General features: G+C 56.0%; 1 protein-coding gene across 9 annotated transcripts in view; it reads right to left on the reverse strand.

The window, feature by feature from the left end:
* Positions 1 to 1,011: 1,011 nt before the first annotated feature.
* ARHGAP22 (Rho GTPase activating protein 22) overlaps positions 1,012 to 22,998 on the reverse strand; it is a 215,139-nt gene continuing 193,152 nt past the window's right edge. For 8 of the 9 annotated variants that reach the window (XM_066349404.1, XM_066349402.1, XM_066349403.1 and 5 more), the window contains 6 exons: positions 12,110 to 12,317; positions 9,374 to 9,506; positions 8,423 to 8,496; positions 7,739 to 7,860; positions 6,319 to 7,222; positions 1,012 to 1,569 (listed from right to left, as the gene is read on the reverse strand). In XM_066349404.1, the coding sequence (XP_066205501.1) occupies positions 1,341 to 1,569; positions 6,319 to 7,222; positions 7,739 to 7,860; positions 8,423 to 8,496; positions 9,374 to 9,506; positions 12,110 to 12,317 (1,670 nt within the window). In that variant the 3' untranslated portion in view covers positions 1,012 to 1,340. Of the gene's footprint in view, positions 1,570 to 6,318; positions 7,223 to 7,738; positions 7,861 to 8,422; positions 8,497 to 9,373; positions 9,507 to 12,109; positions 12,318 to 20,404; positions 20,513 to 22,998 lie in introns of those variants that run through there. The other variant, XM_066349411.1, reaches the window with a different exon arrangement.

The following is a 22,998-nucleotide window of genomic DNA, read 5'->3' on the forward strand; positions in this document are numbered from 1 at the left end:
AGAAACCAAAGTCACCTCTTATTCTTTTTGCTCCTTAAAACAGACGGGAAGGCAGTTGTCTCACCTGTTGGGAAGCCTAATTACCTCAGTTATCTGCTGTGACTGCAGTAGGCCTGCAAGCTCTGACCCCTGATGCCAGCACTTCCTGGGGGCACCAAGACCCTGGCATTCAAAGCACTGGTGCAAAAGTTTATACCCAACTCTAGGTAGATGGGTGGTTGGGTCTCAGTGAATTCTCCAGAGACAGTGGTCAGAAACTGGGGCATGTTGGTGACTCCCCCCCCCCAAAAAAAAAAGCATTGGAGGTTACAGCTCCAGGTGATGAGAGGTGCTATTGAAGGACATGGAGCAGGAGAAGGGACACTGGTGCGGGCATTGCCAGTGCCCGGAGGCCAGTCCCCTCCTCTCAGAGGTGGCTCGCCTGGTGCCCCTTGGCCCATGCCAAGGAGCTCTGGCCCAGGCTAGCCTATGTGTGGCGGCAGCCAGGAAAAGGCTTTCTGGAGGGATTGGCCCTCTGGAGCTTTGCAGTTGGAGGGTGAACTGGAAGAGAGTGAATGTGCACTGGAGAGGGACTAGCCCCGGCTGGAGAGGAGTCTGTAGGGACATGGGCACACCTCCGGCACGGGCTCCTAGAAGACGGAGAAAGGGCACTGGCCAACAGCGCAGCAGCAGGGAGTGTGCCCATGCCGAGCTTTCTGAGGCTCTGGCTCAGGAGCAGAGTGGGCCAGCAAAGGAAGCAAGCCTGAGAGGAATTCCAGGACAGACGCCTGCTGCGGGGGCTCCACGGCTCAGAGCAGGGAGGAAGAGAGAAAACTGCCCCACCTGGAGCACAGGGAAGATGGAGCTGAAAGCCCCTTCATTCGCATAAATCCAGCTTCAGTGACTGACAATCCGGAGTGCACCTCAGGGAGCATTCCACCCACCGAGACACCTTGGGGACACCTACCCTGACAGAAATAGCAACGATCAGTGATAAACCCCCATTATGTGTGACCACAAAGGAGTCAATAATCCTGCTTTCAGAGCAGATTTAATAAAGAATGCAACCTATTCCCAATGGACTGCTCAGAGCCCAGGTGTCATCCGTTTTGGTGGCCAAAGGACTGTCCCTTCGGACACCTGCCAGGCCCGGCGAGAGGCTCAGGCTTCCAGCAGTCCCCGGGCCCAGGTGTCAGGACTCCTCTCTGCAACTGGCTCTGAGCCCCTGCACCGCGGAGGCTGAGACCCACCCTGCAGGGGCTCCAGCCCCTCAGGAGCCAGCAGCCAGTCTGCAGAGAGAGGAGAGGAGAAGAGGGGAGGGGAGGGGAGGGGGGCAAGCGGCACAGCGGCCACGGGTCCCTTTACTTTGGGGCCCCGGCGCCTCTGGCCCCAGCAGTGAGGCTCTCCAGAGTGGAGAAGAACTCCTCCATCTCCTGCTGCAGCAACCGGTTCCTCCTCTCCGCATCCTCCCGCGCACGCTCCGAGTTCCTCAGCTTGATTTCCAGCATGGTGTGCTTTCTCTTTTCCTGGTCTAGCTCCTCCTCCAGCTGTGACATTCGTTTCCTCAGGTCGGCCGTCCCTTCTTCGAGTCTTAAAAATAAAAAAGACACCGTTTTAGACTTTCTTGTGTCAGGTGTGCCACAAGGCCTTTTTTGGCAGACGCTGAACCACGACGGCAGAGGGAGCTGCTCAGGCTGGGCCAGGCGGGGGGGGCACGTGCAACAGGTCCGTCTGGGCCCGCGGGGGACACGTGCGGCTCGCTGGGCATGCAGAGGGCATGTGCGGCCACGTCTAGTTTGGCCCCAGAGAGATGGCACAGGCCTCAGCTGCTCCTCACAGGAACCTGGTTTGTCGTGTGTTGTCCCTGTTCCCCCCCCCCCCCCCCCCCCCCCCCGCCAGGACCTGCCCAGTGGCAATCCAGAGACGCCCGTGTGAGCACCAAAGGGTGGAGGTCTGCCAAGTCCTCACTAAAATATAAAGACCACTTATCCTCTGGTCTAGCTGACTGCCCTGCGGAGGGATGGACTGCCCACTGGCAGAGAGGAGGACACTGTCCCCTCACCTCTATTCTGCTGAGGCCCTTTGAGCTGGCCTCCCCTCCCCCAGCCCCAATCGACACAGCAACTTGCAGGAACCCCATCTGTGTCACTTTCATTCCTACTTATCTGCATGTCCCAGCTTATGTGCCCTCAGGGAAGCTTCTCTTTATCCCCCTCCACAGGTCATATGATTGCTCCTTTATGCCACTATAGGACACCATGACTTTGCATTGTACAAAGGTTGGCACCTCCATCTTTTCAAACAAACCACTGTAAGGCCTGAGGGATGCCCTGAGCCCAGACCCTGGGAACCAGCCCGGCTACTTACAAGGCACAGGAGGATGGGCAGGACACAAACTGCCCTGAGCCCTGAACAATGCAGGGGATGACCTCCCCCAAGCTCTGTAGCTACAATGGACAAAGACCACATGTGCATGACCAGGACAAGGCCAAGCCTCTAAATCACCGAACACAAAGCACAGAGAGGGGAGAACACCTCCCTCCACCCCAGCCTTCCATTGGAGAGCACAAGGCATGGTGTCAGAAAGAAGGCCCTCGAGGCAGCTGCCCCGCAACCCCTCACTCCTCCTTCATCCCAGGCCCCTCTGCCAATTCCTCCCTGCTGGTGCTCTTGAGCTCAGGACCTGGCCTTCCCCTTTCTGTCCATGACACTCCTTAAGTGACACAGTCCAATCTACAGACTCAAGCACACTGACGTGCTGACACCCCTCAGCCTGCCTGAGCCTTCACTCAGGAACTAAACAAGCATCTCCAAGTTCACAGGTCCCCAGCCAAGCCTGGCCCTCCTCCCAACCACACCTACCACGGCCCCCATGTCCCCACTCAGCGAACTCCTTCTTTCAGTTGCTTGGATGAACAAATACATCCCGTAAGCTAGTCCTTTTTCTAATCCCCACAGCTGATCAATTAGCAAAACCTTCCAAATATGTATGTTTGGAACCTGGCTCTTCTCCCCACCTCAATTGCTGTCCCTTGGGCCTGTGTCACCAGTCTGGCCTGGACCCCTGTGGCCACCTAACTGATCAGGCTGAGGTATGGCAGCCAGGTGTGCCTGTCAGAGTGACCAAAGTGCTCAAGGCCCTCCAGTCACTGAGCTTTGAATTGGGAGTAAAATCCAGAGCAGGCTAGTCCCACCCAGCCCGTCTCCCACTGCACCACCCCGTCCCCACCCAGCCCTCTCCCACTGCACCGCCCCGTCCCCGCCCAGCCCTCTCCCACTGCACCGCGCCTGTCCCCGCCCAGCCCTCTCCCACTGCACCGCGCCTGTCCCCCCACCCAGCCCTCTCCCACTGCACCGCCCCGTCCCCGCCCAGCCCTCTCCCACTGCACCGCCCCGTCCCCGCCCAGCCCTCTCCCACTGCACCGTGCCTGTCCCCGCCCAACCGTGCCTGTCCCCGCCCAGCCCTCTCCCGCTGCACCGCGCCTGTCCCCCCACCCAGCCCTCTCCCACTGCACCGCGCCTGTCCCCGCACAGCCCCCTCCCACTGCACCGCGCCTGTCCCCGCACAGCCCCCTCCCACTGCACCGCGCCTGTCCCCGCACAGCCCCTCTCCCACTGCACCGCGCCTGTCCCCGCACAGCCCCCTCCCACTGCACCGCCCCTGTCCCCGCCCAGCCCTCTCCCACTGCACCGCCCCTGTCCCCGCCCAGCCCTCTCCCACTGCACCGCGCCGTCCCCGCCCAGCCCTCTCCCACTGCACCGCCCCGTCCCCGCACAGCCCTCTCCCACTGCACCGCGCCTGTCCCCGCACAGCCCCTCTCCCACTGCACCGCGCCTGTCCCCCCGCCCAGCCCTCTCCCACTGCACCGCGCCTGTCCCCGCACAGCCCCTCTCCCACTGCACCGTGCCTGTCCCCGCACAGCCCCCTCCCACTGCACCGCCCCGTCCCCGCCCAGCCCTCTCCCACTGCACCGCGCCTGTCCCCGCACAGCCCCTCTCCCACTGCACCGCGCCTGTCCCCCCGCCCAGCCCTCTCCCACTGCACCACGCCTGTCCCCGCACAGCCCCCTCCCACTGCACCGCGCCTGTCCCCGCACAGCCCCCTCCCACTGCACCGCGCCTGTCCCCGCACAGCCCCTCTCCCACTGCACCGCGCCTGTCCCCGCACAGCCCCTCTCCCACTGCACCGCGCCTGTCCCCGCACAGCCCTCTCCCACTGCACCGCGCCTGTCCCCGCACAGCCCTCTCCCACTGTAGCCCCATGGCTTCTGCACCCGCCTTGTTCAGGCTCTTCCCTGTGCCCACAGCTGACCCGGGAGCTTCTCCAACCCTCTCCCCCATGCCCCTTTGCCCTCCCCCGTTTGCTTCTCCTCTAACCCTCACATTCCACGTCTCAAAACTTATCTTGTGTATGGTCTCTCTGTGCCCTCACAAACACATATAAAGAGGACAGAGCTTTTGATCAGTGTTGGTCACACCTGTGTCCCCAGCACCTACATGGTGCCTGGCACTTGACATATGCTCAACATAGTCTCCTTTGGGAGCGTAGGAACCAGGGCATGGGTGAGGCAGGCAGAATGCTGATGTCCCTGCCCACCCAGACCAGACCAGTACAGACTCCCCGGGCACAGAATGTGCAGACATACTCCCCCAGAATTACTGAACAGGGCTTTTCTCCTTCCTGTGCTCAGAGACCCTTGCTAGACCACCTCTTCCAACCAGGACGAGGCTGGGACGCTCTGCCACGGAGGGTCATTGCTGCTCTCCCTTTGCCTCCAGGGCCTCAACTCAGCTCCACCCCACCAGGAGACGGTAAGGAGGGCAGTGATGCTTCCTGAGCACTCCACGTATGGCAGGCCCTGTGCAGAGTGGCCCCACCCACCGTGTCCCTTAATCCCCATGACCCCGTCAATGCACAGTGGGGCTAGAGGAGAGCCTGTCTGGAACACTCCTGTCGGTACATGGCAAGGCAGGGACTCCGGCCCAGGAAGTCTGACCAGAGCCCAACATGAAACCACACTGTACTTTCCCCCTGAGAAGGCGAAGGAACTAGCTCAGGTGGGAAGTTGATTCCACCTGCCTGCAAGGCTGCCCAAGGGGATGCTGGCCCTAGAAGCTGTGGCTCTTGCCCACAGGCTCATCTCCAGCATTAATCCTCCCCTGAGACTGCCTGGCAGACCCAGTGCGGACACTCATGGGCTTCCCCACAGTTCTATACCTCGGGGTTTTCTGGCACTGTGTCCTTTCTCCTCCTTGCTCTCAACTTGATCCTATTGATCTTTTAAGTCCTGGCTGAGACGCGACCTGCCATGACCCTCCCTCACCCTCTTCATGGCAGGGGCCTCTGTTCTTAAAGCCCTTCTCCTGTCATATATCCAGCAAGGACATGGCCCCTGCACATGCCCGACACTTCCCAAGTGCCCAGAACATGGCTCCCAGAACAAAAGGGCCGAGCGCTGCCATTCCTGCTTCCTGCGGAAATCCGTGGCTCAGAATTAGAAGCAGAAATCCTTGCTGGAGGGAGGAAGCCCTCAGAGCGCACTGACAGCCTGTGGAAGTGGGTGGGGCTTAAGCATGGAGGTCGGACGTAATACTACAGTTCCACAGTCCCGGATGCGGTGGGAAACCCTGCACACTCCCATGCAGACTCTGCTGTGACCTTCATCGGAGAACCTGGTCTCTCAGAGTGGGAACACGCCCTCCTCCCAGGAGGCCCGATAGGCTAGACCTAGAGCCTTATGTGAGCAAGCTCACGGGCTCAGAATGTGACAAAGCCTTCTCCTGTGTCCAGGGCAGGTGGGAGGGAATGGCTCAGCACAGCCAGCTCCCTCCTCAGGAAATCGAGTTCCGATCAGGAAGCAGTCTTTGTTCACGTCACACCTGACCACCATCAGCTAGCCAGGCTGGCCTGGGGCTTGCAACGCATATGGGTACATCATCAGTGCCCATGTGCACCTCAGGGGGCCCATCTCTTACCTAAGAGCCACATAGGAACCCCCAATCTGAGTCCCTCCAACAAAGGCACCCAGAGCAGCTCAGGCTGACCATGACTCCTTCCTTCAGCAGATATTCCTGGAGCTCTAACCACTGCTCCAGAGCTCTCCCGGCACAGGACCGCCCACCTCCATCCCCAACCTGTCCTAAGCACTCTCCCGGAGAGGTGACCTTTGGGGGAAGACTACTTCAAGCCCTGTCTCTAGGAGGCTTTCCTTCAGAACCAGAGGCTATCAGACCAGAGGCTACCGGCCTGGGGTCAGTACCCAGTGACTGCTGGCCACGCGGGCTCTGCCAGCCAGAGGTGCAGTGCCTCACACCAGCCCAGCACCTACAGCCCTTTACCTTTTCACACTCGTCTCGTACTCAGTCCTCTGTCGGCACAGCTGTACCCTGAGCTCCGTGACTAGGCCCTGGAGAGCCCTGGAGCGGCAGGCGTCGTCCTGGGCCAAGCTGCCCAGGTCGCTGGACTCGCTGCTACTGAGGCAGATGTCTACCTCGTCCAGGCCGCGAGCCAGGTCTGGGGATGTGCGGTCCTCGCTGCTAGGGAAGGGGGAGGAGGGCTCCAGGACGCCCTTGGTGCGCAGGGAGCTGCAGGCAGAGGAGTCACTGGCCCGGCATGCTGTGCAGCTGCTGACAGAGCCCCCCGCGGAGGCCTTGCAGGAGGAGGCCCCTGACCACACCGTGCTGGCCACGCTGGGAGTGCTGGGGAAGAGGTTGGGCGTGGGCACGTTGTCATAGGTGGAGAGTCTCTGTGAGGAACTTGAGTCCTTGAGCTGGTTGCTTGAGGAGGCCCAGCGCTGGCCACGCAGTGAGGACAACCCATTCATCAGCCAGTTCCCACCAGAGGAGATGATAGGCCCCTCCAGGGACAAGCTGCCCACTTTGGGGCTCCCAGACCGGGATCCCGACTGCCGAAAGGAAGACTTCCAGTTGGGCAGAATCTGCATCCTCTTCCCGGAGCTGCTGGTGGCAGGGCTGCCCTGGCCACCCGGGCCCAGGAGAGAGTTCCTAGACAGTGCTGCCACCACGGCCCCATCCAGAGACGAGGTCTGGCGTGAGGGCAGGCTGCAGGCGCCAGGGCTGCTGGGCTCTGCCCGGCTGCCCCTTGTGATCTCCTCAGTGCCCCACCCCGCTGTGCACGGTGGGCCCCCGTGTGGGGAGGTCGACCCTTCTGTGGCCCTTGCAGCGAAGAGCTGGCTGTGTTTGCGGATCAAGATGGTCATCAGGTGCTGGACAAGGGAGGTGCCTGCCAAGAAGACAGGACGAGAAAGGCCTGGCTCTAAATGTCTCCAGCCCAAGCTCTACAGCCCAGTGCAGGAGCGCTGCAGCTTGGGCCCAGGGTGGCTGGCTCTGTCTGCAGCCCAGGACCAGGCTGCCGCTCAAAAGAGGACTCAACACGAGCTGACCATCAGCCACCCAGAAGGGAAGGACGGCCATTCCACCCTCAAAATTCAGGCGCAGACAGAGGGACCCTGCCCAAGAACCCTTACACGGACAGACGTGGGACCTAGAGCACAGAGGGGGCACCGTGCCAGCCCACTCCACACAGCCAGGTGGGGAGGTAGCAAGCACAATGCCCATGAAGGCTGTGAGGTGAGCAAGTGGCAGGCTAGGACTGGAAATCAGCACCTGGGTGTCAGAGCCCGCAGCTGTCCGTGTCACACCCCTATGCTACTGGGGCACGGGGATCTGGGACAGGGACTGGAGAGGTCTTACAGGTGCATGTGGGCACACCCCCACAGTTACACACATGCCCAGGTACCTTCCATGATGGTCACTGGGTCTTCTATCTGTGGCCGAAGTATATTAGGTCCAAAAACAGTGGCCAAGTTCTGGACACTCATCTTGTTGACACTGGAGTGGGACTGAACTTCATCCAGAAACCTGCCAAGTAAGGAAGGGGCAGCTGGCAGAGAAGCCAAGCCTGATACCAGCTGTTCTGGGAGCTGCCTGGTGCCCATGCCCAGCCACGCCCACACGTTCCCATGGCCACCGGGCATAGCTGGCTACCCCTGCCAGCCCAGAAGAGAGAAGGGCTTGCCCTGGGGTCGGAGAGGAACAGCAGAAGCGAAAGCCAGTGGGACACGGTCCTGTCATCAGCATGGAGGAGCACACAACTGCCACACCCACAGCGGGCGGGTGTCTGGGAAGGCCAGAACCCCCAGTGTGGGCTTCAAGTGCTCTCACAGCACTGGAGCTGGGGTCACAGTCAGCAGGCAGACTCCTGGGGGAGGGATCATGAGATGCACCAAGAGGAGGCAGAAAGAACGGGTATGTCTGTTTCCTTCCAAATGATTCCCATGGCACTTTAACACCTCTTGCCCCCATGGGGACTGTAAGCTGGGTGTGCACAGGACTGTTCTTTAACAGTCCCTGCTGGCTGACTGACACTCAGGGAGCAAGGGTGGGGTGGGAGAATGACCTAGCCCTGACCCCCACCACTTACTTGCAGATATATCTCAGCAGGTTGTAATTGGCCAGAGGAAGGCTGCTCACTTGTTTAGCCAACTCCAGAGTCCCCTTGGCATTGAGAGAAAAACAGCATTTCAGAGACCAGCAATCAGCCCTACTCTCACTGAGGGAGGTGGAGGGAGGTGGGCAAGGAGGGACGTGGGCAAGGGGTGGGGGTGGCAGGCACCAGAGGTCAGACCTCCAACCCATTTGGCTTGGCCCCAGGTGACCAGAGAGCACACAACTCCATCACCCTCTAAGGAGTGGCCAAGCCAGGCCCATGACCTCCTGAGCAGGTAGTCACTCTGGGGGACAGGTGTGAGGGGCGCCTCTGCAGGGCCACAGAGGAATGCCAGAGCCAGTGCTTATCAAGACACAAATATTTGCCAGATAAAGACCCCTCATCTCCCCCATGGCCACAGGGAGGGCAAACAGTCCTTCCCTAGCCAGGCACCTGTGGGTAGGCGTGGGAGCCCCTGGCCTGTCTCAGATTCTTTTGGCAGGAGGCAGAATAGAAGCTGATGAAAGGTCTGGTTGTGTCTGAACTCTGTGGCAGTCTGAGGAGCTTAAAGGTGAGTGTAGGATCAAGAGTGGAGCAGGAGTGCCTGCTGTGTGCTGTGTGGAGTACTGGGCATGCCCAGAACATGGCCTGCTTTAAGAGGCACCCATCCCATGCCCCCTCCAACACTGAGGCCTCATGCAGGGAGGGCCCTGCACAGGGGACTGCTCCAGGCTGCCCCATAAACAGAGCAAGATGAATACCCCCAGCAATATTCTCCTGCCACCACCCAGCCCCAACACACACACACACACACACAGCCAGGCTGTAGATCAGGATCTAAGGCCACAAAATGATGAAAGTTAGCATTTTGTGTCCCGATTCCACAGCCCCCACCCCCCACCTGGCAGGCCCACCTCCCAGGATGAGTTCCCAGGAGTCACTAACCTCCCCCTCGTCCTTGGTGAGTAGCTGGGCGCAGCTGAGGAAATCCTCATACCTGGCGAAAGGGACCACAGGCTCGGGGAGCTCCCGCAGGTAGAGCTTCAGCAAGGAGGCCACAGTGTGCACATCAGTTGTGCTGCCAGCAGGGAGACAGGCAAGAGGCATGGGTGCCAGGGAGCTGCAGGAGAGATCAGCACCTCTCCACCCAGAGGCAACCTCTGCTCTCAAGCCCGCACACACGCCTGTGTGACACCAAGGGGTGGGGCCTGGACCTGTATATGTGTGCGTGCGTGTGCATGCGTGCGTGCGTGTGTGTGTGAGAGACAGAGACAGAGAGAGGCACACCAAGGCCGGCACCCGCTGCCTCTGGTCAAGGAAACAGCCAAGCTGCATCAGCCGGGGACAGTGGGCCTGGGTGGGGCGAGGGGGGGCTGGAGCGCCGTCTCAGAGACAGCCCACCACCCAGGCCCCTGCTCAGCACCCCTGCGCCTCAGGGCAGGGTCAGTGCTCAGGGACAGGAGTACGGGGCTCTGCACTGCTGCAAAAGCCAGAGGACCCTGAGGGTACAGCTGCTCCCCACAGTGGCTGCTGGGGTGGGAGGCATCACCCAGGACCCTGTTGGCTCACAGAGGAGGGGCCCTGTGACAGCTGGTCAGGGAGCCAGTAGAAGTGAAGAGTCCCCTTCTTTAGGCCTGGTGATCACCCCAGAGTCCTCTGCAGGGTGACATGGGAGCTGCACTTCCCCGGGAAGGAGGGGAGCAGGGATCCAGGGACATGGCAGTCCTTGCCAAAGCTTGAGCTTGCTCCCACCCCCACCTACCCTCTAATGGAAAAGGAAGGGCATGTCTAAGAAAGTGGTAGCCCAAGACACTGGCCACCAGGGTGGGTTGGTCAGACCCTTCCCCCGGCCTGGGCTTCTGTACTCCTCACCCTATTTCCAGCACCCACGAGTCCGCTCCCAGTCCTCAGTCTTCTGCCCCCAGCTCAGAGTTGCCTGGGCTGACGTGGCCCCCATGGAGGGCAGTGCCCTGGGCTCCAGGATCAAGCCCTGGTCTTGGTGACCAGAGCCCATGATGGTTCTCTGTATGTGCATTTCCTTGTTTGCCATCTGCCCTGGCCCCAAGGGTAGGACCTTGTCTGTCCTGTTCGTGGCCACACCCCCACCCAGGCGCTCTCCGTGGATGACGGGTGAAGAAAGCAAGGACCACTGCAGCAGCGAATGGAGCCATCAGGGTCTAGCCCAAGGGAGACCCTCCTCAATGCTCGGCAACAAGGGGCACAGGCCTGGAGAGCAGCCCAGAGGCTAGGGTCGTGGGAAGGACTGGGGAGACAGCTCTGGCAACTGAGGCTTCCTGGCTGGTGGGGTTCTTTATGGAACAGGGAGCCTAGGACCTGGGGCTGGAGCTCAGTGCTGGGCAGAGTATGGTTTGTACCTGGGGAGTGAGACTCCTTTGGAATGCCTTGGCTAGCAGGCAGGTGAGGGGAGTAGCTCCTGGACCCCTGTGTCGGGGTGGGCATAAATGTAGGGCCAGGGGACCACCATAGAGATGGTGAAAGTGGGAAAGAATGGTGTCAGAGCACCCAGGAAGCAGTTTCTAGAAGAGAAAGCACCCAAAGCCCAATGTCAAGGGTAAGTTTCCAGGAATCTCAGAAGGGATATTTGAAATAATCATCTCCAGCCACAATCCTGGACCACAGAGACATAGACTGGAAGAGGCCGGGCTGGGTTCAGAACGGACCACAAGCTCACTGAGACTGTAAGTTCTAAACCACAAGTTCAGAGTATCAGGATGCAGTTTCACAAGGCTCCAGATGAAGGGACGCCTGTGCATCCTGGGCAGATAACCTCAGGGCAATGGTAGTCAACCTCAGGCTCCACATGTGAAGAAAGAAACTCTCCTGGCTACAGTGATGGGTCTGGGCTGAAACTGAAGGGATTGGGGCTGTTCTGCCCCGAGAGGAGAGCTGGGAAGGCGAGGGCTGCCAGGAAGAAGCCACAGACCTGTGCTAGGGCAGAGGGGCCGCATCTGTGAAGGCAGACCCGAGGAGAACGGGCAGAGGCCAGGGTAGGTCTGACACAGGAATACCTTCCTATGACAAACTCCCCAATGGGTAGGGTCCTGTCCGAGAAAAGAGGCCCCTGAACAGCTCCATCTCCCATGTTCTTAGCCCCTGGGCTCTTAGTGAGGTTGACTCCTTCCAGAGGGTGGAGCCCAGGCCCTGGTAAGCCACAGTGATGAGTTAGGACAGGCACTGGCCCAGGACAGGTGAGCAGACTCGCTCTCCATCCCAAAACATGAAAGGCTGCGGGGGCCACAGCTGTGGCTCCAACCTGGCACTGAAGGCACCTGGGGCCGGGCCACCTGCGGGAAGAAGAACCCAGGGACAGACACTCCACGAAGGGCCTGAAGCACCAGAGGCCCTTCTTTGCCCCAGCCCGGGTTGGGTCCAGGGGTACCTGCTGTGGAAAGAGCATGTGTGGGTGTGAGCAGCCTCATCGGTGGCAGGACCTGTCCCTGAGCGGAGGCCAGGGCTAGTGCAGGGTTTGGGGCTCTGAACTCTGTGCACTGGGGTGTGCTGATGAGCACACATGCACCAACGTGAGGGACCATTCTGCCCACCATCCTGCTGCCAGGCTTCTCAGGCACCAACTCACACCTGCCACGAGAGTTAGTGTCCTGGGAGGACCCCAGCAGTGGGAAAACAGGCCCCACCTTCACCCATACCCCAGGATCTCACCTGTCAAACAGCGGCTTCTCCCCGCAGTCAAAGGAGTCCTGCAGGTCCCTTACCAGGTTGGCCTGGCCCGGCATGCGGAAGAGACCCTCCTCAGTGAGCCCACGCTCCCGGATGAAGTCCACACACTGCTCCACCAGCAGGGGCGCCAGGCGGAGGCCGTACTTACGCTCGTGGCGGACTGTGTCCTCCAGGCGCTGCCCGAAGATCCCTGGGCCAAGAGAGGACCTGATGACACCCTCAGCTACCCAGTTTCGTAGTGAGAGGGGTGCTTGGGACGACTGAAAGCAGGGGTACTCTCAGGGCCAAAGGTGGCTGCTCCGGAGGGAGCAAATTAGAAACTCTGAGGGTGCACACTGGGCAGCTAAATGCCAAGCCACCTGGGACAGGGAGCAGGAGGGGACCATGGACAGGTGTGGCCTGTCCTGTCCTGTAGAGCTTGCAAGCGTGAAGAACCTTTAAAGGGTCCTCAAGGAATATGCATTATGCATTTTACTGGTTTATTTAAGTGACACTAATCTCCAAAGAGCATGGCTTACATTTAAAAACTCTAGACTGGCCCTGGCCGGTGGCTCAGTGGATAGAGTGTTGGCCTGGTGTATGGACATCCCAGGTTCAATTCCTAGTTAGAGCACACAGGAAAAGCGAGCATCTGCTTCTCCCCTGCCCCACTGCTCCCTCTCCCCCTTCTATCACTCCTCCCCTCCCACAGCCAGTGGCTCAACTGGTTGGAACATGGCTCCAGGCACTGAGAATGGTTCTAACAGGAGTGCATCAGCCTCAGGCACTAAAAATAGCTCCATACCCAAGCATCAGCCCTAGACTGAGGGTTGCCATGTGGATCCTGGTCAGGGTGCATGCAGGAGTCTGCCTCACTATCTCTCCTCCTCTCGCATAAAATAAAAAAAGAAAGAAAAAACCACAACTCAAGACTATGTCCACCAGAAAACCTTCTCTAGAATGTTCTTAGTGGCTCTGCTTGCAACTCCTCCCAATGGGAACCCACCCAAAGGCCATCAGCAATACAAAGACACATCATGGTCTGCTCACACAGCCTTAACACCAAACAGCAATAAAACAGATGTGGCTGAGTTCACATGACAAGACATCATCATCATTCATCACGAAGGAAATGCAAATCAAAACCACAATAAGATTCCATCTCACACCCATTAGGATGGCTACTAAAAAATAACAAATATCGGCAAAAAAATTGGAACCCTGTGCACTGTTGGTGAGAATATAAAATGGTGTCTGACCAGGCGGTGGCGCAGTGGACAGAGCATCAGACTGGGATGCAGAAGACCCAGGTTTGAAACCCTGAGGTCGTTGGCTTGAGTTTGGGCTCATCTGGTTTGAGCAAGGCTCACCAGCTTGAGCCCAAAGTCGCTGTCTTGAGCAACTCAACATACACTCAGTATGTTGTAGCACACCCCCCCCCCCAGTCAAGGCACATATGAGAGAGCAATCGATGAACAACTAAGGTGCCACAATGAAGAACTGATGCTTCTCATCTCTCTCCCTTCCTGTCTGTCCCTATCTGTCCCCCTCTCTGTCTCTCTGTCTCTGTCACACACACAAAAAAGAATGTAAAATGGTGAAACCACTGTGCAAACAGTATGGAGGTTCCTCAAAAAATTTCAAGCAGAACTACCATATGACCCAGCAATTCCACTCCTAGGGATATGCCCAAAATAACTGAAAGCAGGCTTGAACATTTACACACCCAAGCTCACAGCAGCATCATTCACAAAAGCCCCAAAGTGGAAGCAATCCAGGTGTCTATCCATCAACAGATGAATGGGAAAACCAAATGTGATATGTACGTACTGACAATGGAATATCCTTCACCCTTATACAGGAAGGAAATCCTGACACATATTACCACATAAATGATCTTGAAGACATTATATCAAGTGAAATAAGTAAGTCACGAAAGAACAAATACTGCATGACTCCACTTATGAGAGGTACTTAGAATAATCGAAATCATGGAGACAGCAAGTAGAAGGGCGGTTGCCGGGGGCTGGAGGAAGGGAAATGGGGAGTTACTATTTAATGAAGACGTGGTTTCAGTTTTACAAGATGAAAAGAGTTCTGGAGATGGATGATGGTGATGGTTGCACATCACAAATATACTTACTGCCACTGAGTGGAACATTTAAACATGGTCAGGATGGTAAATTTTACCTTAGCTCTGTTTTTACCAAAAACTTTTTTTTAATTTATGAAAAAACAACCCATTTTAAAAAATGCAAAAGCCAGACCCAGAGCGCACACTTCACTACTCCATTTATATAAAGGGCAGAACTAGGTCAGGACATAGTTACCTCTGTGGGTCCGCAGCAGGAAGGAGCCTGAGGGACTTGTGGGTGCTGGTGATGCTCTGGTTCTGCACCTGCACCTGCACCTGGCTGTGTTCACTTTGAGAAAAACCATTAAACTATACACTGTGATCAGTTCACTTTTCTGTAGACTACATTTCAATAACATTTGCAAAAAAGAAAAAGAAAAATCAGGAAGAAATTCACAACATTTCATACAAGACAAGAAAGTAAATGGGACAGCGCAAAAGAGGAAGAAGGTAGAGAAACTTGACAAAGAAAACCTATGCCAACTAGATATAAAACTGGGCTAAGAGGCTCCTGGCAGCCCAGGCAAAGAGTGGAAGGTGTTGAGACTCATAAAGCTCTTGGTCTCGCAGTGAGAGTAAAAGGAAAGACAGCCTTCCACCAGCCCAGGCTCGACAAGGACCCTAGAGGGCCCGATATCTCCCAGATCCATGATGCAGGGACCTTCCCTGCAGGGCAGGTGAAGGGGTGTGCCAGAGGCATGATGCCACAGCTCCATTCTGTCCAGGCAGTTCGGTGGTCCCTAAGGGACACAGCCCAGGCAGGTGGCTTCCTGAGACCTGGATGGCGAGCCAGCAGGTAAGAGGTTCAATCCCTCTGCTGGCACTAAGCAGTGGCAGGACTCAGGGAGCCTACTTGTCTCCCTACACACAATAGTTATTTTGAAGTAAGATGTATCAGTTCATAATACAGTGCCTGCCTGGCATAGACCAGGGCTCAGGAAATGTTCCTTCCCACTCTGCCTGACCCAAAGACAAAGTACACAGAATCTAAGGGGAATAAAGACACACCCTTCTAGAAAACACACTCACATAGAGTGCACCAAACAATGCCACCAAAGCTTTAGGAAGAAGTGTGTGTGTGCAGGCAGGCATGTGCATGTGGACTTGTGTGTTCACTTAAGCTGTGTGTCCATGGGGGACATGTGTATTCATATGTGTGTGTATGAGGAAAGTGTGCTGAAATAGTTAACACATGGCACTGTGGGATCCAGCGCTATTCTAAACCCTTTACGTACATCAATATATTTAGTTCTCATAGCTTAGTAACTTAGGAACTATTACTACTATTGTCACCATAGTCGTCATCATTGTCCTGATATTTCAGATGAAGAAATGGAGACGCAGAGGGGTTTAAGGGCCTGCCCAAGTTCACTCAACAGGACCAGGGTTCACAGCCAGGCAGTCTGGTTCCAGGTCCAGAGAATGCACTAGGCCACAGAGCTGCTCTCAGCACACCGGCTCACGAATACCTGTAGGTGCTACCCACCTACCAACCTTGCCTCCTGTGTCTCTCTCTTTCTTAACCACTTACTGGCAGCTCCCAAGGACGTGATCATCTGGGCAAGAGGCAGAGGTGAGTAGAGACTACAATGCTGACAAGAAAGGAAAAGCTGTGTGTCTTCTAGGACTTGGCAGGAGAGACCAACGACCCCTACTCATGGGGGGGGGGGGCAGTCAACAGCCTTGAGTACAGGGGCTTATGCTGCCACAAACCGCCATGGTGGCTGCCTCAGGCAGCTCTGAAAAGTTCCTAGGGCTCACCACTGACAGTGTCCTGGCCTCTCTGTCCAGCTGAAGAGTGGCCTAGGCTGGTCCTGGGCACACAGCCACTGTTCACTCTTATTTCACTCAAGGCTCAATCACCTATGTCAAACAATGGGTCATGTGGCCCTGGCCAGATGGCTCAGTACATAAAGCATCGTCCCTGTGCACTGAGGTTGTAGGTTCAGTCCCTAGTAAGGGGCACGTACCAGAAGCAATGAGTGCACAGCTAAATGGAACTAAGTGGAACAATGAGTTGATGTGATTCTCTCTCCCAATCAATGGAAAAATTAAGAAATAAAAAAAAATGGATTGTGGTTGCCTGGTCAAGGCACCTATGGGAGTTCATGCTTCCTGCTCTCCCCACCGCCACCTCCCTTTTCTCTCTCTCTCTCTCTCCTCTCTAAAAAAATGAATAAACAAAATCTTTTTAAAAATGGGTTATAGGGCTAAATGTTCTTCTTTAGCTAAATATCAAGAGATTTTATATAAAAATTTAGATTCCCAGTCTCTGAAAAATCCATAGATCTGGTGACACCAGGTCTAAATTCCCAAATGGCAACATTGGTGGAATTCAGTGGCAGCTATGCCCTTTGATAGTCCATATGTTCGCCCCTTCCCCAGAGGCCCACCACACACAGCCCACAATTCACTCCTGTGGCTTTGGCAGGTAGTCAACTCTTCCACTTCAACCTGTAGGACACAGATGTCCCTCAGGACCTTAAATGAACAGGCACAGAGAGGGTATCATTGCTCATGAGCAGAGGGTCCCCAAGAGGAGAGGAAGCTAGCTTGGCATCACACCCTCTGTGTTCACCTTCCAACTTAAGCACAGGCCACTTTCACCTGGGCTTTGCCCATCACTTGTGTGTCCTGCACATTTGCTCTCCTGCTGCCTGGCCTGTGCACAGTGCACACAATCCTCTACCTGGAAACCTCTTCCTCTTATGTGCAAATTCCTTACTAGCCCTTGGGAAGAGTGCAGATGTCCCCTTCCAAAGGAGCTGCCTCAGATGCTCCCTTCTGCTGGACCATGGTACTCTCACTCTCCCTGGCCCTCCATCACAGCTGGTAAGAAGACACCTCTACCAGGTACCTTCCTCTCCCCAGTCCGAGCCAATGCTGGGCTTGCACAGAAGTCAAGGAGCACTGCATGAAGGATGAACACATGGTCCTGATCCACTACTATGCTCAGCTCCCCTCCCTCAGCTTACAGGTGACGAAGGCCACAGTCATGTCAGAGACACCAAGGAAAACAATTCCAAAGTTTTCTCCAAAGATCCACACACCTTGGGGGAGTCCATCCTGCCTCTGCTTGATGCAGACATTCCTGCTGTCCTCAGGACATCTGCTGCCTGTCTGTCCATCCCTCCCTCCACACTCCCATGACTCACACACTGGGACATCCCTGCTGTCCTCAGGACATCTGTTGCCTGTCTGTCCATCCCTCTCTCCACACTTCCATGACTCGCACACTGGGACCCCAGGCATGTTCTAGGTATCAGATTGCCTCAAAGCTGCCCACAGGGCTAGACACGTGTAAATCCTACCCGGGCTTCCTCTGCTGGAAACCTCAGCTGCCTCCCCAACTCTCCCTACACCCACCCCTAGGCTAAAGTTCAAACTTGGCTGGCAGGCCAGGCCCTGCCCCCACCCTCCTCCACCAGCCTTTGGGCGCAGAGCCTGGGCCAGGCACAGGGCCGGAGCCTGAGAGCCAACCCCACTGCTCCTGGGTACCTGAGTGTCTGAAGGTCCTCCTAACCTCAGCATAACCAGTGCCTTCCCCAGAAAGCCTCTTGTGCACTCTCCTCGTGCCCCACACCAGGGCTGTGAAAGCCAGGAAGGGAGGCCCACCAGGCCCTGGGTGAAGGGGGAATTGACCCATGAGCAGAAGAGCAAAGGCAGACACGGGTGGGATTTGAGGAGGACCCGGGGTTGGGACACTGGGAATGGGGAGGGTATGTAAAGAGGCTAGGAGAACAGCAGTGTCCTGCTCTGGCAAAGAGCATGGGCCACAATGAGTACTGATCCCGTATGTCGCTCTGAGGCTCTAGGAAACGAGGAGTCTCCCCCAGAGGCCCTCCATGTGCTGAGCCTGGCCAGACGGCTGGGCTAGGCGTGGGAGTGGTGACACAGGCAGGAGATGATGGTCAAGGTCAAAGGCCATAAAGACAGATTCCAAGCCTACATCTGCATTGATCTAGATACATATCCTGGCTAAGTTGTTATGAAGCAGAGTGCCCAGCTTTTCTGGGTCTTAGTTTTTCCATCTATAAAATGAGGATGGGCCCTGCCCAGTTGCTTAGTGGATAGAGCATCAGCCTAGCATACATATGTCCTGGGTTTGATTCCCAGTCACGGTACACAGGAGAAGCAACCATCTGCTTCTCCCCCGCTCCCTACCCCCCTTCTCTCCCTCTTCCTCTCCCGCAGCCAGTGGCTTAATTAGCTCAAGAGTGGCTCCAGGCACTTAGGATGGCTACAACGGAGCACATCAGCCTCAGACACTAAATATAGCTCAGTACTCCAGCATCAGCCCTAGATGGGGTTGCGGGGTGGGTCCCAGTAGAGGTTCATGCAGGAGTCTGCCTCACTATCTCCCATCCTCTCACCTTAAAAGAAAAACAAACAATAATAACAAAAAAACCGGGGATGATCACTCCTATCGTGGCAGGCTACCCCAAGGACCTGCCCCCTGGCACCACCAGTCCTTGAGACTGAGCTCACACTCCCAGCATGGCCACGTGAAACGTCGCATGAGACCTTGTGCAGCCTCCCTATGCAGGCCGCCCCACTCGCCAGCCACCCTCGGAGGGAAGATGCCAGGGAAGCCCCTTGAGAAAGCCTCCTTCGAGCTCAGTCTTCCAGGCTTCCTTCCCAACTACCTCCTACTGAAGGCCCCTGCACTCAGGTCACAGGGCCTGGCTTCCCTCGCCCACAGGCCTTGCCTGCCAGTCCCCTTGCCAGTGTCCCTTTGGCAGAGCCTGGTAGGGCCTAGAACAGGTGTCTTGAATTCCTCAGCCTTCCCGGCACATCTTGAAGGAGTAGTATTGCCAAGAACCAGTTCCAGTGAGTATGTCAGAACCCTGGAAACCAAGCCACTATGCAGGTTCCTCGAGGTCCCAACCCACGCTCTTCTCAAAGCACTGACTCTGCTGCCAGAGGAAACTGGCAGAGGCTGCTGTTTCATCCTCTGGATGAACCTGCCAAAGGGCTCAAAGCTGGGCTGGGCCTCCTCTCATGCCAGCTGCTCTCTGACAAAGCCTAGCCCTCACTTCCCTCTCCTTGAATCCCATGCAAGAGAAGGAAGCCTACAAGCCAAGCGATCAGCTGGTTCGGATCCCTACCCTGAGTGACCTCAACCTCTGAGTCTCAGCCACTGCCACTCTGTGGGCTGTGAGCAGCCACGGGAGAGCCTCCCACACCAGGTGCCTTGAAGCAGATACTTGATAAACATGGCCTTCTGACCCAGAGGCCTGGGGAGGGGAGGGTACCTGGGCCCTGCCTACCCCTAGCCACACCAGCAGAACCCCAGCAGGGAAGGGAGACAGCTGGGATTCCCTCTTGGTGCTGATTCCTGAGCAGAGACCTCAGGTCTCCTCCAGAGATACCTAGGCTTTCTCCAGTTGGTTGCAGAAGGACAGTCTCCAAAAAGACACAAAGCAGTGAGTAATTATATTCTCTCTGGAGACCCATAAACTTTGGGTAATTCTCTCTTGGTCTCTTTCCCCCTTCCCTGAGCAGGCTCCACAATCCCCTGCATCCACCCACCGTTTGTAAGCCCACCCTTCCATCTTTCCCGCAGTTGTGCACACGACCCAGGTCTGCTCCAGGCGCTAAAGAGCCTCAGAGCGGCCCCAAGGGCCGGAGTCCATTCCTCCCTGCTGAAAACCCTTCCCTGCTTCTTCCTGCCCATCCTGGCCTCGCCAACCAACAGGCTGAAGTGCGCGCAGGAGTGAGACAACAGCGAGACCCAGACATCATCTTGGGGGTCCTGCCCAGAGCGAGTCCCAAAAGTGGGAGCAGTCGTGACCCTGCTCGCCCTCCCTTTGGAGGCCAGCTCCACGCCCGGCCCGACCCCGCGGAGGCAAACGTGGGCGAGCCTGGGTTGGGGGTCGGTGGCCCAGGACGCGCACTCCGCAAGGTCTCGGCCCCTAACGGTGGGGGGGTGGGGCGCCCTTTGCAAATCCTCGCGCTCTGCTTGTTTCATCTCCGCACGCAGGTCGCCCGCCCCCCAGCGCGACTAAAGGTCTGGCACCGGACCGGAAGCCCGGCTCCCCCGCGCGCCCCGAGACGCGCATGCGTGGTACCCCGTCCGTCCGCCGTGCCGGCTCGTTTCAAGCGCGCTCCCAGGCCTGGGCGCAGCATGCCACGGGGACGCCCGCATCCCGGCACGCCCTTACCTGGGGCGGCGGGCGCGCAGCAGGCTGGCAGGCGGCAGGGCGGCCGCGGGCAGACGCGGCACCCGGAGAAGGCCCGCACGGCCGGCATCAGGCCCATGGCGGCGCGGGCGCAGCGGCGCGGCGGCGGCAGGAATGCCCGGCACGCGCGCAGGTAGCAGCTTGCCCGCCGCCAGCCCGCTCGGGGCCGGGACCCTGGAGGGAGGGAGGAAGGGCCCGGGACCTGCGAGTACCTGGAATGCCAAACCTGAAGCTGAACCCGTGGAAGATCTGCGATTTCGAATATCTTTTTTCTTAATACCCCGCTTTATTATATTATGCACCCTAGGAATACTAGCAACTCCCACTGATGGGTCCCTCTCTCCTTGCCAAGAACTGGCTTTAGGAGCTCCCATTCCCCGCAGACTGGGAAGCAGGTATTCCAGGCGGGGCAAAGGAGGTTCGGGAAGGTCAAATAACTAGGTCTGGGTCACCCTGCCAGGAGAGTGCGGAGCCTAGATATAGATCAAGTTGGGCTGCTGGGCTCAGACCTCTGTGGCCGGGACTTAACATGCGTCCTGCGCTGTAGTATGTGCCCATTCTGCAGCAGCGCAGCTGAAGTTCAAAAAGGCAGTTTTCCTAGGGTCACACAGTAGATAGTGACAGATCTTCAGTTCAAACCTAAATGATCTTTTGCAAAGCCTATGACCTTCCCAGGGCTGGATTCTGTCCCAGTGAAAAGAATCTACAATACCAGTTCCAGAGTGTGAGGACCTGGATGGGGACACAGCCCCAGGCACACACCTGGAAGGGGTGGCGGAAAGAGAAACAAAGCTGGGGACCATGCAACACCAGACAGGAAGGACAGATGTTCGCAGGGGGCCTGGGGGCAGAATTCTGCAAGGAAAGGGTTTAAGGGAGCTCCAGAGTTGTTACAGGTGGGGGCTCATCTGAAAGCTGAATGTGTCAGGCAGACAAGTCACTCTATTTTTAAGCAGGGCCTGGACCAGGCTGCAGTGAGGCACTCACCACAGGTGCAAACTTTAAGGGCATGCCCCAAACTGCAATAATCAAGCTGAATATTTTATTGTAATATATTTTTAAATGCAAATTAATGCAAAAAAAATTCATGATGAACAAAATATCAAAATTTTAAAAGACAGGATCTGACTGACTGTACACTTGGGAAGTGTCTCAACCTAATCCCACCCATAAACCTGTCTTTATTTAAAATGTTGACATTTTAGGCCTTGGCTGGTTGCCTCAGTGGTAGAGCATAAATCTGGAGTGTGGAAGTTCTGGGTTCAATTCCCAGTCAGGGTACACAGGAGAAGCACCCATCTGCTTCTCCACTCCTCCCCCTCTCTTTCCTCTCTCTCTCTTCCCCTCCTGTAGCCAAGGCTCCATTGGAGCAAAGTTGGCCCAGGCACTGAGGATGGCTCCATGGCCTCTGCCTCGGGTGCTAGAATGGCGGGCGTTGCAATGGCGCAGCGCCCCAGATGGGAAAAGCATCGCCCCCTAGTGGGCTTGTCAGGTGGATCCTGGTTGGGCACATGTGGGAATCTGTCTCTCTGCTTCCCTGCTTCTCACTTCAGAAAAATACAAAAAAATAAAATAAAAAATAAATTTTGACATTTTATCATAGGTGCTCTAGGCTGAATAAAGGTTCCCCAAAGATGTTCACATCCTAATCCCTGAAACCTGTAGCTAAATTACTTTACCTAGTAAAAAGGACTTTACAAATATAACTCAAGATGGAGAGATGATACTGGATTTTACAGGTGGAGTTTATAAAAAGCAGAAGGAAATTTGACTATATAGGTGACCCTTAAACAACATGGTTTGAATTGGGAGTCCACTTATCCATGGTTTTTCAATAAATACTATAAATTTATTTTCTCTTCCTTATGATTTTCTTTCTTTTTTTTTTTTTTGTTTCTTATTTATTGATTTTAGAGAGAGAGAGAGAAAGGGGATCAGGAGCAGGAAGCATCAACTCATAGTATTAATAGTTGCATGTTTCTTGTATGTGCCTTGACCGAGCAAGCCTGGGGCTTTGAACTGGCGACCTCAGCGCTCCAGGTCAACGTTTATCTACTGCACCATCACAGGTCAGGCTTTCCCTTATAATTTTATTTTCAATTTTTCTTATTGAGAGGGAGAGAGAGAGAAATCAACTTGTTGTCCCACTTATTTATGCATTCATTGGTTGTTTCTTGTATGTGCCCTGACTCGGGATTGAACCCACAACCTTGACATGTCCAAAAGACCTAACCAATTGAGCCAACCGGACAGGGCCTTATGATTTTCTTAACAACATTTTCTTTTCTCTAGATTACTGTGATAGTTCTGGATATAATATGTATAACCATAAAACATACAAAACATGTTAATCAGCTGCTTATATTATCAGTATGGCTTACAGTCAACAGTCATCTATTAGTGGTTAAGTTTTGGGGAAGTCAAAAGTTATATGCAAGTTTTCAACTATCTGGGGTCAGTGCCCCAACGCCTATGTTGTTCAAGGGTCAACTGTAGAAGAGGAGGCAGTGAAAGGAGGGAAGCTGAGACTGGAGAGGCCACACCGGGGAGTATGGGCAGCCTCTGGAAGGCAGAAG

The sequence above is a fragment of the Saccopteryx leptura genome, chromosome 9 (assembly GCF_036850995.1).
Source record: "Saccopteryx leptura isolate mSacLep1 chromosome 9, mSacLep1_pri_phased_curated, whole genome shotgun sequence".
In the NCBI taxonomy this organism is placed as follows: domain Eukaryota; kingdom Metazoa; phylum Chordata; class Mammalia; order Chiroptera; family Emballonuridae; genus Saccopteryx; species Saccopteryx leptura.